This window comes from Macaca fascicularis, chromosome 1 (genome assembly GCF_037993035.2).
Source record: "Macaca fascicularis isolate 582-1 chromosome 1, T2T-MFA8v1.1".
Lineage (NCBI taxonomy): Eukaryota > Metazoa > Chordata > Mammalia > Primates > Cercopithecidae > Macaca > Macaca fascicularis.
Window position 1 is genome coordinate 18,247,061 of NC_088375.1, and position 12,947 is coordinate 18,260,007.

Here is a 12,947-nt window from a genome sequence, read left to right on the forward strand (position 1 = left end):
TTTCCATCCGTGCCCTGACAAATACGCCCCTGCCTGTTGGCAAGAATCCTGGGAGAGTGCTGCTGTCTGCAGAGACCTAAAGAACTGAACAGACCATTGATTATGTGGAAGACTGTGCATGAAAGGCACGAAGAACCATGTTGTGTATCTTAAGTTAGCACAGGCAGTTTCAAATTATTATACTCAGTGACTGAAAATGCTACTGTGATGTACATCTGGTGGCATTAGAAATTGGGGCAGCCGCTAGAAAGCAGATTTGATAGTATGCATCCAAAACCATAAAAAGGAAAGGTTTAAATTGTTTGTATTTTGATATTTCACTTCTAGAAATCTGTCTAAAAATTTAACCCCAAATGAGGAAGAGATTGTATGCATGAAGATGTTTATGGCAACCTTAATTATAACAATAAGGCCTAGAAATAGCAAATTGTCTTATAATAAGAAAATGGTTAAGTAGGTGGTGTGACAGCTACTGAAATATTTTTACAGCCATTAAAAATAATGGTTATAATGACTATAAACAACATGGATGATGCTTATGATTAAGTGGAAAAGCAATACCCCAAATCACATGCCCAGCAGAACTACAGCCTCATAAAACACATATATGAAAATGGTTACATAGAAATAACAAAAAGCAGTAGTGATTATGGGAGGAGGGAAGGATTGTGACTGATTCTTCTTCTTTTTTCTATTTCCCAAACTTTTTGTCATGTAGTTTTATTACTTTTGTTTGTTTATTTTTAGTATATATTTTCTTTTTTCTTTCTTTCTTTTTTTTTATTTGAGATGGAGTTTCACTCTTGTTGCACAGGCTGGAGTGCAATGGCGCAATCTTGGCTCACCACAACCTCTGCCTCCTGGGTTCAAGCGATTCTCCTGCCTCAGCCTTCCTGAGTAGCTGGGATTACAGGCATGCGCCACCATGCCTGGCTAATTTTGTATTTTTAGTAGAGACGGGGTTTCTCCATGTTGGTCAGGCTGGTCTCGAACTCCTGGCCTCAGATGATCCACCCGCCTCGGCCTCCCTAAGTGCTGGGATTACAGGCGTGAGCCATATCGTGCCCGGCCTATTTTTAATATATTTTTTGAGACAGGATCTTGCTCTGTTGCCCAGGCTGGAATGCAGTAGTGCAATTGTGGCTCACTGCAGCCTTGGCCTCCCAGGCTCAAGCAATCCTCCCACCTCAGCCAACTGAGTAGCTGGGGACCACAGGCATGTGTCACCATGGCAATTTTTAAAAAAAAATTTTAGCAGAGAAGGGGTCTCACTTGTTGCCCAGGCTGGTCTTGAACTGGATGCAAGCGATTTTCTATCCTTAGCCTCCCAAAGTGCTAGGATTATAGGCGTGAGTCACCACATCTGGCATATTAATTTATTTTAGAAAGAGGCAGGGAAGTATGAGGGAGTAGAAATGGTGAGGGAAGAGAGAAGTCTTCAAAACTGATTTTAGAAATAATTGAGATTACAAATGGCTTGTTCTCCAGAGCTTGGAAGACAACATTCTACTCCAAAGAGGTGGTTTAGGTTGCCGTGTAATGATTTTGGTGGTCAAAACAGCTCAGCAGTATCATTTTTAGAGATCACTGTGGTTAGCAGCATCCAGATCAAGGAAAGCGTTTTGTGGGTGCTCAGATGTGGGGCATGGGCTGTGATGGGTCCTGGGCCCTGCCCTCTGGGTGTTTGTGATCTGAGGCTGGGTTCTGACCCTGGCTGCAGAGTGGCCTTTTGTTGCAGTGTGCACCTTTCCTCATAATCCTCCCAGTGAGGGTCATCACCTGCCAGGAAGGTGCTAGAACCACGCTGGAGGAGACAGGCGGGTGCCCTGTTTACCAAGCAGAGAGCCCTTACTCATCGGTAATACTCAGATGCCTTGAGCTGCATGTAGCATAGTGCATGAGGGGGTGTATTAGTGTGTTCTTGTGTTGCTTTGAAGAAATGCCTGAGACTGGGTAGTTGATAAAGAGAAGAAGTTTAATTGGCTCACAGTTCAGCGGGCTGCACAGGAAACATGGCCTCGGCATCTGCTTGGCTTCTGAGGAGGCCTCAGGGGGCTGTGGCTCATGGTGGAAGGCAGAGGAGAGCAGGTATCTCAAATGGTAGAGCAGAAGCAAGAGGGAGAGAGGCAGGGGGAGGTGCCACACTCTTTTAAATGACCAGATCTCATGGGAACTCACCCTCATGAAGACAGCATCCGCCACATGATCCAGACACCTCCCACCAGGCCCCACCTCCAGCACTGGGGATTACAGTTCAGCATGAGATTTGGGAGGGGACCCCCACCCACACTCTGTCATCCGGCCTTGGCATTTAAGCTTCTGATGCATTTCAGGTGTGCAATGGAAGTCCTGACCATACCCACCACTCAGGACAGACAGTTCCAGCACATGGGCAACAACTCGTGTGTGGCTGGCATGTGTCCGTATGCTGAGGAGGGGGTACGTGAGCTGGCACACCTGTAATGGTCGATTCTCAGTATCACTTTCTTTTTTCTCTCCTTTCTCACATCCCACCCTAGAGTCAGATGGAGTTCAGTATCTCCGCCCTATCCATCCAGGAGCCGAGCAACGGCACCACCGCCAGCGAGCCCAGACCCCTGTCCAAAGCTTCCCAGGGCTCCCAGGCCCTCAAGTCCTCCCAAGGCAGCAGGTCCTCCAGCCTGGACGCCCTGGGCCCCACCAGGAAGGAGGAGGAAGCATCCTTCTGGAAGATCAATGCCGAGAGGTCCCGAGGGGAGGGGCCTGAGGCCGAGTTCCAGTCGCTGACCCCTAGCCAGATCAAGTCCATGGAGAAGGGGGAGAAGGTCTTGCCTCCCTGCTACCGGCAGGAACCTGCCCCGAAGGACAGGGAGGCCAAGATGGAAAGGCCCAGCACCCTCCGTCAGGAGCAGCGTCCCCTTCCCAACGTGAGCACCGAACGCGAGAGAGCCCAGCCCGTCCAGGCCTTCGGCAGCACGCTGCAGGAGGCCGCCCCCTCCCAGCTCGAGGGGAAGCTGCCGTCTCCTGACATCAGGCAGGACGACGGGGAAGACACCCTGTTCTTGGAACCCAAGTTTGCACAGGTGGGTGGCCTGCACTAACGTGTTCTCAGGCAGGGTTATACCTTCTTCCATGGGGACTGAGAGGGTCCCCCACAAAGCAGGCAGGCCACAGGTGCCCATGCTCTTTTTCCTCTCCCCCCTCCATCCTCCTTCCCCTGCCTCTTCCTCAGAGGAGGCCTAGGCTCAGCGTGCTGAACCACCAGCACATATGCAACAAGACAAGTTTTGCGAGTTGATCTGGGCGCCCTGATTTGTGTGCCAGTTAGTGGATTCTGTGGCCCACTGCGCTTTCCCGGGTGTGGGGGCTGCTATCAGAAGAGGCCCCCGGAAGGTGCTACGCCCAGGGCTGTCACAGCTCAAGGCTGTGTTAGGCCTTCTTTTTGGGAGCTATCCATAGAGGCAATGGTCTGTTCTTTAGGATTTGGGCCAGGGGAGCTGCCTGCTGGCACGGTGGGCAGGCACACTTGGGAGGCTATACTGGGTCTTGCCCCTCTGTGGGCCTTGCTGGACTCCTGGCTGCCTTGCTGAGGAGTGAGCCCAGGATGCAGTTTCCTCCATGTTAGCCCCACCCGGCCTCCTGTGGCCCTTGAGACTCCTTGGTTCTTGTGGTTACTATTCTTTTTTTTTTATTTTTAAGATTTTTTATTTCCATAGGTTTTTGGGGAACAAGTGGTATTTGGTTACATAAGTTTTTTAGTAGTGATTTGTGAGATTTTGGTGCACCCATCACCCAAGCAGTGTACACTGAACCCAGTTTGTAGTCTTTTATCCCACACCCTTCTCCCACCTTTTCCCCGAGTCCCCAAAGTCCATTGTGTCATTCCTATGCCTTCGCATCCTCATAGCTTGGCTCCCACTTATGAGTGAGAGCATATGATGTTTGGTTTTCCGTTCCTAAGTTACTTCACTTATTATTAGAATAATAGTCTCCAATCCCATCCAGGTTGCTGCAAATGCCATTAATTCATTCCTTTTTATGGCTGAGTAGTATTCCATCATATATATATATACCACAGTGTCTTTATCCACTCATTGATTGGTGGGCATTTGGGCTGGTTCCACATACTGAATTTTAAAAGTTTTTTTATTATGATAAATATTATGATAAAATATTAATATAAAATATTATTATGATAAAATTTACCATTTTAACCATTTTACAGTATAAATTTGGTGGCATTTGAGTACGTTCTCAATGCTGTGTAACCATCACTACCATCCATCTCCAGAACTCCTTTCAGCCTGCACAACTAAAGCTCTGGACCCGTTCAACACCAACATTCCGTTCCTCCCTCCCCCGCAAGCTCCTAGCAAGCGCCATTCCACTTTCTGTTTCTGTGAATTTGACTCCTCTAGGTACCTCATATAAGTAACACCATATAGTATTTACCCTTTCGTGACTGACTTATTTTACTTAGTGTGGTGTCTTCAAGGTTCATTCATTTTGTAGCATGTGTAGAATTTCCTTCTAAGGCTAATATTCCATTGTGTGCTTAGACCACATTTTGTGTATCCACCCATCCGTCGACAGACACTTAGGTTGGCTATTGTGGTCTATTAGGAATACTGCTGCTGTGAACGCGTATGTACGAATATGTCTTCCAGCCCCCGCTTTCCCTTCTCCTGGGTGCATACCCAGATGTGGAATTGCTGGATCACATGGTGGTTCTATTTCTACTTTTTTGAAGAACCTGCATCCTATTCGCCACAGCAGCTGCATCATTTTACATTCCCATCAACATGGGTTCGAGTTTCTCCACTCCCTTGCAAACTTGTTATTTTCTGTGTCTTTGCTAGCGCCATGCGAAGGGGTTTGAGGTGGTGTCTCGCTGTGGTTTAGACTTGCCTGTCCCTGATCATGAGTGGTGTTGAGCCTCATTTCATGTGCTGATTGGCCATCTGTGTATCTTCTTTGGAGAACTGTCCAATGGTCCCTTGCCCATTTTTAAATTTTTGGTTATTTTGTTGTTGAGTTGAGATCATCACTGATAACATTGAATGTCACCCAGAGCGGGTTTCCAGTGCTTCCATGCCTCCCTCGGCAGATGGCTGGACGTGCTGTCCTCCTGAGGAGGGAGGATCCAGCAGTGCTAGTACCTTCTCCCCACCTCGGCTCCCCATCAGCGCTCCAACCTGTGCTCCTCTTCATGTTTCTGCACCTTCTTAAGCCAGTGCTTTCAGCCCTCTCGTTTCCTGCCTCCTCCAGTACCTGCCCATCTCTCCGTTCTGTTTTCTGTCTACATCCTCCTGCCCATCAGCTCCTCCTTACAGACAGGCTGTGTTCGCTGCCTCCCTAACCAGCACTCTTCTCTGAGACTCTGCACTGGGGGCTTCCTCTGAAGGATGGATTTCCATAAAATAGATGATAGTCCCTACTCTAAAGAGAAGCAGGAACGTGTTTCTGTGTGGGCAGTGGAGTAGGAGACAGCACATGAAATTCCTTTGAGAGAACAGATTTCTGAGAGTAAAGCACAGTGAAATGCCACTGCATTTAAGAAACTGGAAGGAAACCAGAATAAGGAAAACTGGATTGCACCTCTTCCATTCTGCATGTTTTGCCTCACTCTGCACCAGTCTCACATGCAGCCAAACTGGGCCTGAGACAGGTGTCAAGGGCAAGCCCCTTAGGCCATTGCCTGCTCTTGCCGCCATGTATGCATTTTCTGCCTGCCGGCCGCTTGGAGGGCGGAGAGTCAAGGTTTCTTTGCTCAAGAGGACCTCAGCGCACCAGGTAAATGTCTGCTGGTGTTAGGCTGGAGGAAAGGGACATTGGAAACGGGCTGCTGAGTGGAAGCCAGTCAGAAGGTTTATGAAAACAGCAGCAGCTTGAGACAGCCTGTGCTCACAAGAGGGGACCTGTCAGTCAAGCCCTTTCCCCTGAAAGAAGAATGAAATTAAACCAGGCCTTGTGGTGCACACCTGGTGCATGCCTGTAGTCCCAGCTATGTGGGAGGCCGAGGCGAGAGGATCAGTTGAGCCCCGGAGGCTGAGCCTGGAATTTGGGAAAATCACCTCATAACCTTTCACAAGATCTGAAAGAAATAAGCTTCACATTCTTTCCATGCTTTGTTTACTTTCTCAACTTTGCAAGTTCTTTTCTGTTGTGTTTGCATGTGATGTTTGTTTTATATTTGAAGGAATATCTTTATTAATTGTTCTCTTATTTAGGATGAATACATTTAAACATGGCTGTCATTCAGAAACATAAAAGATTTATAGAAAAATACAGAGACATTGTTCTTTTCTCTGTAAGGTCTGTAAGCTGCTCCCAGACGCGCCTGGGGTTGAAGAGGGGTTAGTGTTGGATGCCGGCAGAGCGTAGATTGCATTGAACTTTATTTAATCTTCTGATTTCAAGCACTGAGATAAATGGAGGTCAGGGAACCTCTGAGACAGAAGTAGGCTCTTTTATCTGGGTCGTTTTAAATGAGATGCTGTTTTTAGATTATGCATAACTGAAAAAAAAAGGCTCACGTCTGTCTTCCATGTTTTTGTCCCTTCTACAGGTCAGCCCAAGTAATGTCGTCTTGAAGACGGGATTTGATTTTCTGGACAATTGGTAAAATGTATTAGAAAAATGCAATGAAGAACCCTAAAATGTTTTCCAAAGTGGTGTGGTGGAGGAGGATAAAAAGGGCCACCTTTTCCTATGTATTTTCCTGGTTTCTTGACACTCTTTTCTTAATCATTTGGAAACTGGTCAATATTGCAGATTTTTTCTTTTTTGGTAGAACCAGATATAGATGCTATTTTCAGTGATTTGATAACAGAAGTTTTACATTTGGAATTTTTAAGGTCTGTTAATAATTCAGGAGATCTTGTAAATAAAACTTCTGTTCCCAGCTCCACCCAATTTTCCCCCTCCTCAAAGGATGTATTTCCACCAAGTCACAAAAATCGTAAAAGTGATTTCCATCTCCCTCTCCATTATTTCCCCTCCCCCCTCCCCTTTTTAACATATGGGTTCCTTTTGAGGGGTGATTGAGGGTCATGTTATCAGCCATGACATCAGCGTGCTGGCCCCGTGACCCCGGAAAGATTGGCCCCCAGAGACCTTCTTAGCCAGCGCTCGCAGCTGTCCGGGACTTCTCTGGCGGAAGCCACGTCTCTCACATCATGTGCCACCCTCCACTTTCACGCCATTTCCAGGGAACAGACTGTGGGTATGTGGCAGCGTAGTCTTCAAGCTGCCCTGATACGTATTCAGAGTATGGATCGTTGTTTTTAAAAAGAGTTGCATGTTTAAAGAGTTTTGTATTAACTTTTCATTATTTTGTATCTAGATGATCAGCAGTGGGGCTACCACTTTCTTTGGTTTTGTATCCGTTTCCTCTTGGAAGTTCTTGTTGCTTATGTGACCTGTTGGTTGTTCCCTGGACTGGGCACCTGCAGGAGTCAGGGCAGATGGCAGGCGTGGCTGGAGGACAGGGCTCTTCTGCTTAGTTGTGTTCAAGTCTTCCAGCGTGGGACTGGTAGGAGCAGTGGGCATTCTTTTTCTAAGGGCTAGCCAGGCTGCATCATGTCGGACCTTCCCCAGCCCTGACCACCACCGGAAGCAGAAGAGTGGAGTTCGCGATCACCTCAGCAGCACCCCTGGAGACCTGCGTGGTGTCATAGCAGCAGTATCTCTTGGAGCTGGTGCAGACGCCGAGGCTGCCCAGTGGTACAAGGTGGCCCACCTCCCCTAGGGAAGCTGCTGCACTCACAGGCTGCCCTGCCCCGTGGCCCTGGAGCTGTGTGACCTGCAGGAGGCATCCAAGCAGAGCCTCAAGCCCGGTATGGCGCCATCTCCACATCGCCATCACTGCGTTCTCACCTGAAGCCTTAATCTCGGCGACCCCGGCCAGTGAGCGCTTGGTTTCAATACCAAAGTGTGTTTTTTTTTTTTAAATGTGTGTTTCATAGGACCTTCTGAAATGATTTCCAGAATATTTTATCTGGCTCCAAAATAAAGCACATCGCAACTCACCTCAACCCCTCATCACCTCCAGGAAAGTTTCTGCCAAAGCTGTGGCATAGCCAACATTTGGTTTGGTTCTTGCCAATTGCTTTATGTCCCTAAACCTCATTTGGCTCCTTGAGGTGTATTTTATCTTTCTCCTTCAGTGATTTACTGTAACTTTTCAAATATGGTTCTTTCTGTACCATTTAATTATAGTCGATATATGTGAGGCAAAAAAGGTTTCAGCACGGTGGTGAGGGAAAAGGAGCTTAGAAATCCCAGTTGGCACAGCCTGAGCAGGCGCCAGCTCCCCTTGGGGCTAACGGCACCATTCACACAGGGATCCTCAGAATCAGCGGCCACCTGCCTCCACCTTCTGCCTGGAGAGCACGGGGCTGTTGCAGAATCTATGGTAGCAAATGTATATGTATGCGTTTGTATTCTGTAGTGTTGTTGTAGCACAGAAGAAAGACCTGTGTCTTAGACACTAGGCCAAGGTTATCTGCCTCTTCTCTTGGAAGAAATTCTGATTTTTTTTTCTTTTTTTGAGACAGAGTCTCGCTCTGTCACCCAGGCTGGAGTACAGTGGCGCAATCTCAGCTCACTGCAAGCTCCACCTCCTGGGTTCACACCATTGTCCTGCCTCAGCCTCCCGAGTAGCTGGGACTACAGGTGCCCACCACCACGCCCGGCTAATTTTTTTTTTTTTTTTTTTTTTTTTAGTCGAGATGGGGTTTCACCATGTTGGCCAGGATGGTCTCAATCTCCTGACCTCGTGATCCGCCCACCTCAGCCTCCCAAAGTGCTGGGATTACAGGCGTAAGCCACCACACCCGGCCAGAAATTCTAATTTCTTTCCCCCTTTCTCATAAAGCCCAATATTCTCTCCAAGTTCTTCTTGGTGCCGAGGGCTGTGGATATTATTGAAAGCTTCTGCCTCACTCAGTACCGACTGGGGCCCAGCACCTAGCAATGTTAACTCTAATAACAATGTTTCTTAATGGAATAGCCTCCTGAGATTAAATGTAAATCAAAAATTAGGAAATCTTGGAGGGAGTCCTCAAGTTGTATTGCTTTGCTCTGCTTTTTGAAGAAGGGACGACCCGGAGGACACAGGCTCGTGTGTGGGTCTTCATCCTGCCTGACCGGCAGATCTTCCTCTGCACCTTGGGCAAAGTCTATGCAAAGATGGTTTCTTAGCTCTGCATTTGCCATGTTTTTCCTCCCATGCATCAGGAGGGAGTTTCTAAATCCAGGAGTTTATATTTATTTTTTAGAAAATACACACTTTTCAGGAGAAGCCTGAGCATGATTTTGGATTCTCCACCTCCCCCCGGTCTCTGCACCTGGGATTCAGCTCAAGGATTCAGCGTCTTCATTTTTACAAAAGTTCCCCCAAGAAATCAGCAACCAGCCTCTGTTTCATCTGGGGGCCCCTCCCTTGGCCCCCTGGGTTTGGGGGTGCAGCCCCACTGGGAACAGTGGGGGTCCGTCACCTGTCTGAGCCGCACCCTCTATGTGGACGTCAGGAACAGCCTCACTTTCTTTGGGTCTCCCTTTCTTTAATTAACCTTTTCAAAAATAATAAATTCTTACTGACGACTTGTAACTTAGTCATATTTTATACTCGTAGCCTTTAATAAAGCCATTTAAAAAATGCTATTTGTGTCTCTGATGGGCCTCTGCTGGTGTCAGGAAGCCTGTGGAGATGATTGCAGTTGAACGCAAAAGAGAAAAAGGGGCTCGTGTTAGTGAAAGCTAGCTTAAGCCACTTCCGGAAGCCTGCTTTGCAGTCTTGGTGTGGTCCCCTCTGCAGGTTTGTGGGAGGTGATGGCTCCTAGCAGGAGGGGTGGGCTCTGTCCTGGGGGACGCTTGCACAGCCCTCGGGCAAAATGGAAGCGTTGGCAAGGCTTTCCAGACAACCTTATTGTATTGGGTGAGTGGCTCTGAAAAGCTGCCTCCCTGAAAGCTTTCGTGTTGCATCTAGTTAAAGCTGATTTTTGGTGGGAGGATGGGGAATAGAAATGCAAAATAAAATATGGCCAGTCAGTCCTATTCCATTCATTAAAGTGTAGATGGTAAATTACCAACTTTAGATTAAGGAGATGTCAATTTCCCATATTAAATAAGCTTTTAAGGCTAAAAATGGTGAAAAATGCTGACTTAGGTTGGCAGACTTCTCCTAACTTATGCACAGTGGGACCTTGCTGCTTTCGGGACTGGAGATTTCTGAGAGAGTGAGTAATTGCACCTGCCGACTTAGTAGCATATAGTATTTGTGATGAAGTTTGTGGGTCGTCAGTGTTGGATGATTCTATCTACACATTATGAGAGGAAACAAAATAGCTCCCAAGCTTCTAGGTTTGGCAGTAACTGAGTATGTGTTATTAACACATCTTTTAAAAAAGTGTTTCTATGCAAGAGGGAGGAGCCGCTAACATAGAGGCCAAACCTACCTGGGTGTATTCAGCACTTCGCAGCCAGGGAGGGAAAATGCTGAATCCGGGGGTGCAAGAATGCTAGTTGTTGCGGGGTGGGACTATTCGTGGCCTTTTCTGGCAGTTTTTTTTTTGTTCCAAGGCAGTCTTCTGATGAACTTGCCAGCTTTCTGTGAACATGGGTACCAACAGGGAGCTCCCTAGGAGGAAATCAGTGATTCTGAATCACACCCAAACTTGGGTAGAAAACAAGTGGGCAACCCTGGATATAAGATAAACTTTTAAAATTAAGAGCAGGGTATTGGTTTGCTAGGGAGGCATAACAAAATGCCACTGGCTGGGTGGCTTCGACAGAGGCTTATTTTCTCACAGTTCTGGAGGCTGGAAATTCGAGATAAAAATGTCAGCAGGGTTGGTTTCTGAGGCCCCTCTTCCTGCTGTGTCCTCACCAAGGTTGTTCCTCAATCTGTGCTGTGTCCAAATCTCTTCTTATAAGGACATCAGTCGTACTGGATTAGGACCCACCCTAGCCACCCCATTGTAACTTAATTACCTGTCTGATGGCCCAGACTCCAAATAGTCACATTCTGAGATATTGGGGGTTAGGACTTCAACATAAAGGAATTTGGGGTGGAGGAGGGACAATTCAGTTCCTAACAAGCAGCAATTTGAACTAGAAACAAAAAAATACCCCTCATAATGGCAGGCACAAATACAGCGTCCAGGAGTCAATGTAAGCGCACACACTTCTTTAAGGAAAACTCTAAAAGTTAAATAGAAAAATTAGAAGAAGATCTGATTAATCTTGGATGGGTAACAATATTTGAAAAGTTACTTCCCAAATAATTTCATAAAGTTAGTGCAACTTTTTTTCTTTTATTCTTTTTTTTTTTTTTTTTTTTTGAGGCAGAGTCTCGCTCTGTCGCCCAGGCTGGAGTGCAGTGATGTGATCTCGGCTCACTGCAAGCTCCGCCTCCTGGGTTCACACCATTCTCCTGCCTCAGCCTCCTGAGAGTTAGTGCAACTTCAATAAAAATTCCAGTTGGATAGTTTTGAGAAATCAGATAAATTAAGTTACAAACACAGAACTAGTTCACTAAAGAAGTGAGGGAGGGGTGGCTTGCTCTGTGATGAAAGCATGTTACAGGGCCATGGAATTACAGTTTGTGGGTATTGGTGCAAGAACAGACAACTGGAGGAATGAAACAGGATGGAGAGCTCAGGGACAAAGCCATGTGTCTTTGGGAACCTGATTTACAATCAAAATGGCACCACAAACTGGCAGGGGAAAGGAAGGATTCTCACTATATGGGTGGATGAATTTGCACAGAGAGATGTAAATGTGGGTTCCTACCCCACACTATGTAGAAGGTGAGTTCTATGGATTAAAGACCAGATTGTCATAGGTAAAACTGTAAAGCTAATAGAGGAAAAAAGCTTGTGACTTAGGGCAAGAAAGGTCCTTAATAAAACTTCAAAAGCACAAACCATAAAGCAAAACAACCTGATTACATAAAAGTTTAGATTTTTATCAGTGAAGATGGATAGCGTTAATTAGCGGAGAGAATGGAGAAGATGTTTGCTATGTCAATTCCGATAAAGCACAAGCATCAAGAACATAGAGGGCACTCCTGTAAATTAACAAAAGGAGGTCAGTGATCTCAATGGAAAATTAACAGAGAAAATCCTAAAGACCGTCAGTCTATGAAAAGGTGCTAAAAATAACTGGTAGAGAAAATAAAATAGAGAGCTGTATCATGCCAAGTTTTGGCAAAAATGGGATAAAGCAGTGGTTCTCAACTGCAGAGACTTCCCCCACCCCAGAGGGTATTTGGCAGTGTCAGGGGACATTTTTTATTGTTACAGCTGGGGAGGGAGGTGCTACTGGCATTCGGTGGATAGAGGCCAGGAATGCTGCTAAACATCCTACAGTCCACAGGGTATTTCCCCACAACCAAGAATTATCCAGCTCCGAAGGGTAATAGGGTCAAGGCTGAGAAATCCTGAGGTGGAGGAACTGTGCAGCTAGCATGTCAAGAGTAATCTGGTACTATTTTGCCAGATTATTTATACGTATATCCTGTGACCCCACAATTTCCCACATATATATCCCTTAGTAGTTCTCACACAGCTACTTAAGGGACCTGTTCATTGTACGGGGCTGTTCACTACAGTGCTGTTCATTTGTGGGAGTTGGAAGCAAGCTGGATGGGAGGAAGGAGGGCTAGGTGCACCCACACCATGGAGTATTAGGTACCAATTAACAGCAATGAATTCGATGTATACATAGAAATATGGATGGATCTGAACAAGCATATTATTGGAAAAAGGAAAACACAAAATGGAATATTGTCTTAGTCCCTTTTCTGTTGTTTATAACAGAAGAACTGAAATGGGGTAATTTATAAAAGAAAGGTATTTATTTCTTACAGATATGGAGGCTGAGAGGTACAAGATTGAGGGGCTGCATCTGGTGAGGGCCTTCTTGCTGGCGGGGACTCTCTCCGGAGTCTCGAGGTGGTGCAG

The 12,947-nt window shown here is 46.5% G+C and overlaps 1 protein-coding gene across 1 annotated transcript in view; it reads left to right on the top strand.

Annotated features, from left to right (window-relative positions):
• The window catches only part of C1H1orf198 (chromosome 1 C1orf198 homolog), a 31,252-nt gene extending 21,607 nt beyond the window's left edge, over positions 1-9,645 (top strand). The window contains exons 3-4 of the mRNA XM_005539798.4: positions 2,520-3,062; positions 6,548-9,645. Coding sequence (XP_005539855.3) covers positions 2,520-3,062; positions 6,548-6,604 — 600 coding nt within the window. The 3' untranslated portion in view covers positions 6,605-9,645. The remainder of the gene's footprint in view (positions 1-2,519; positions 3,063-6,547) is intronic.
• Positions 9,646-12,947: the final 3,302 nt, after the last annotated feature.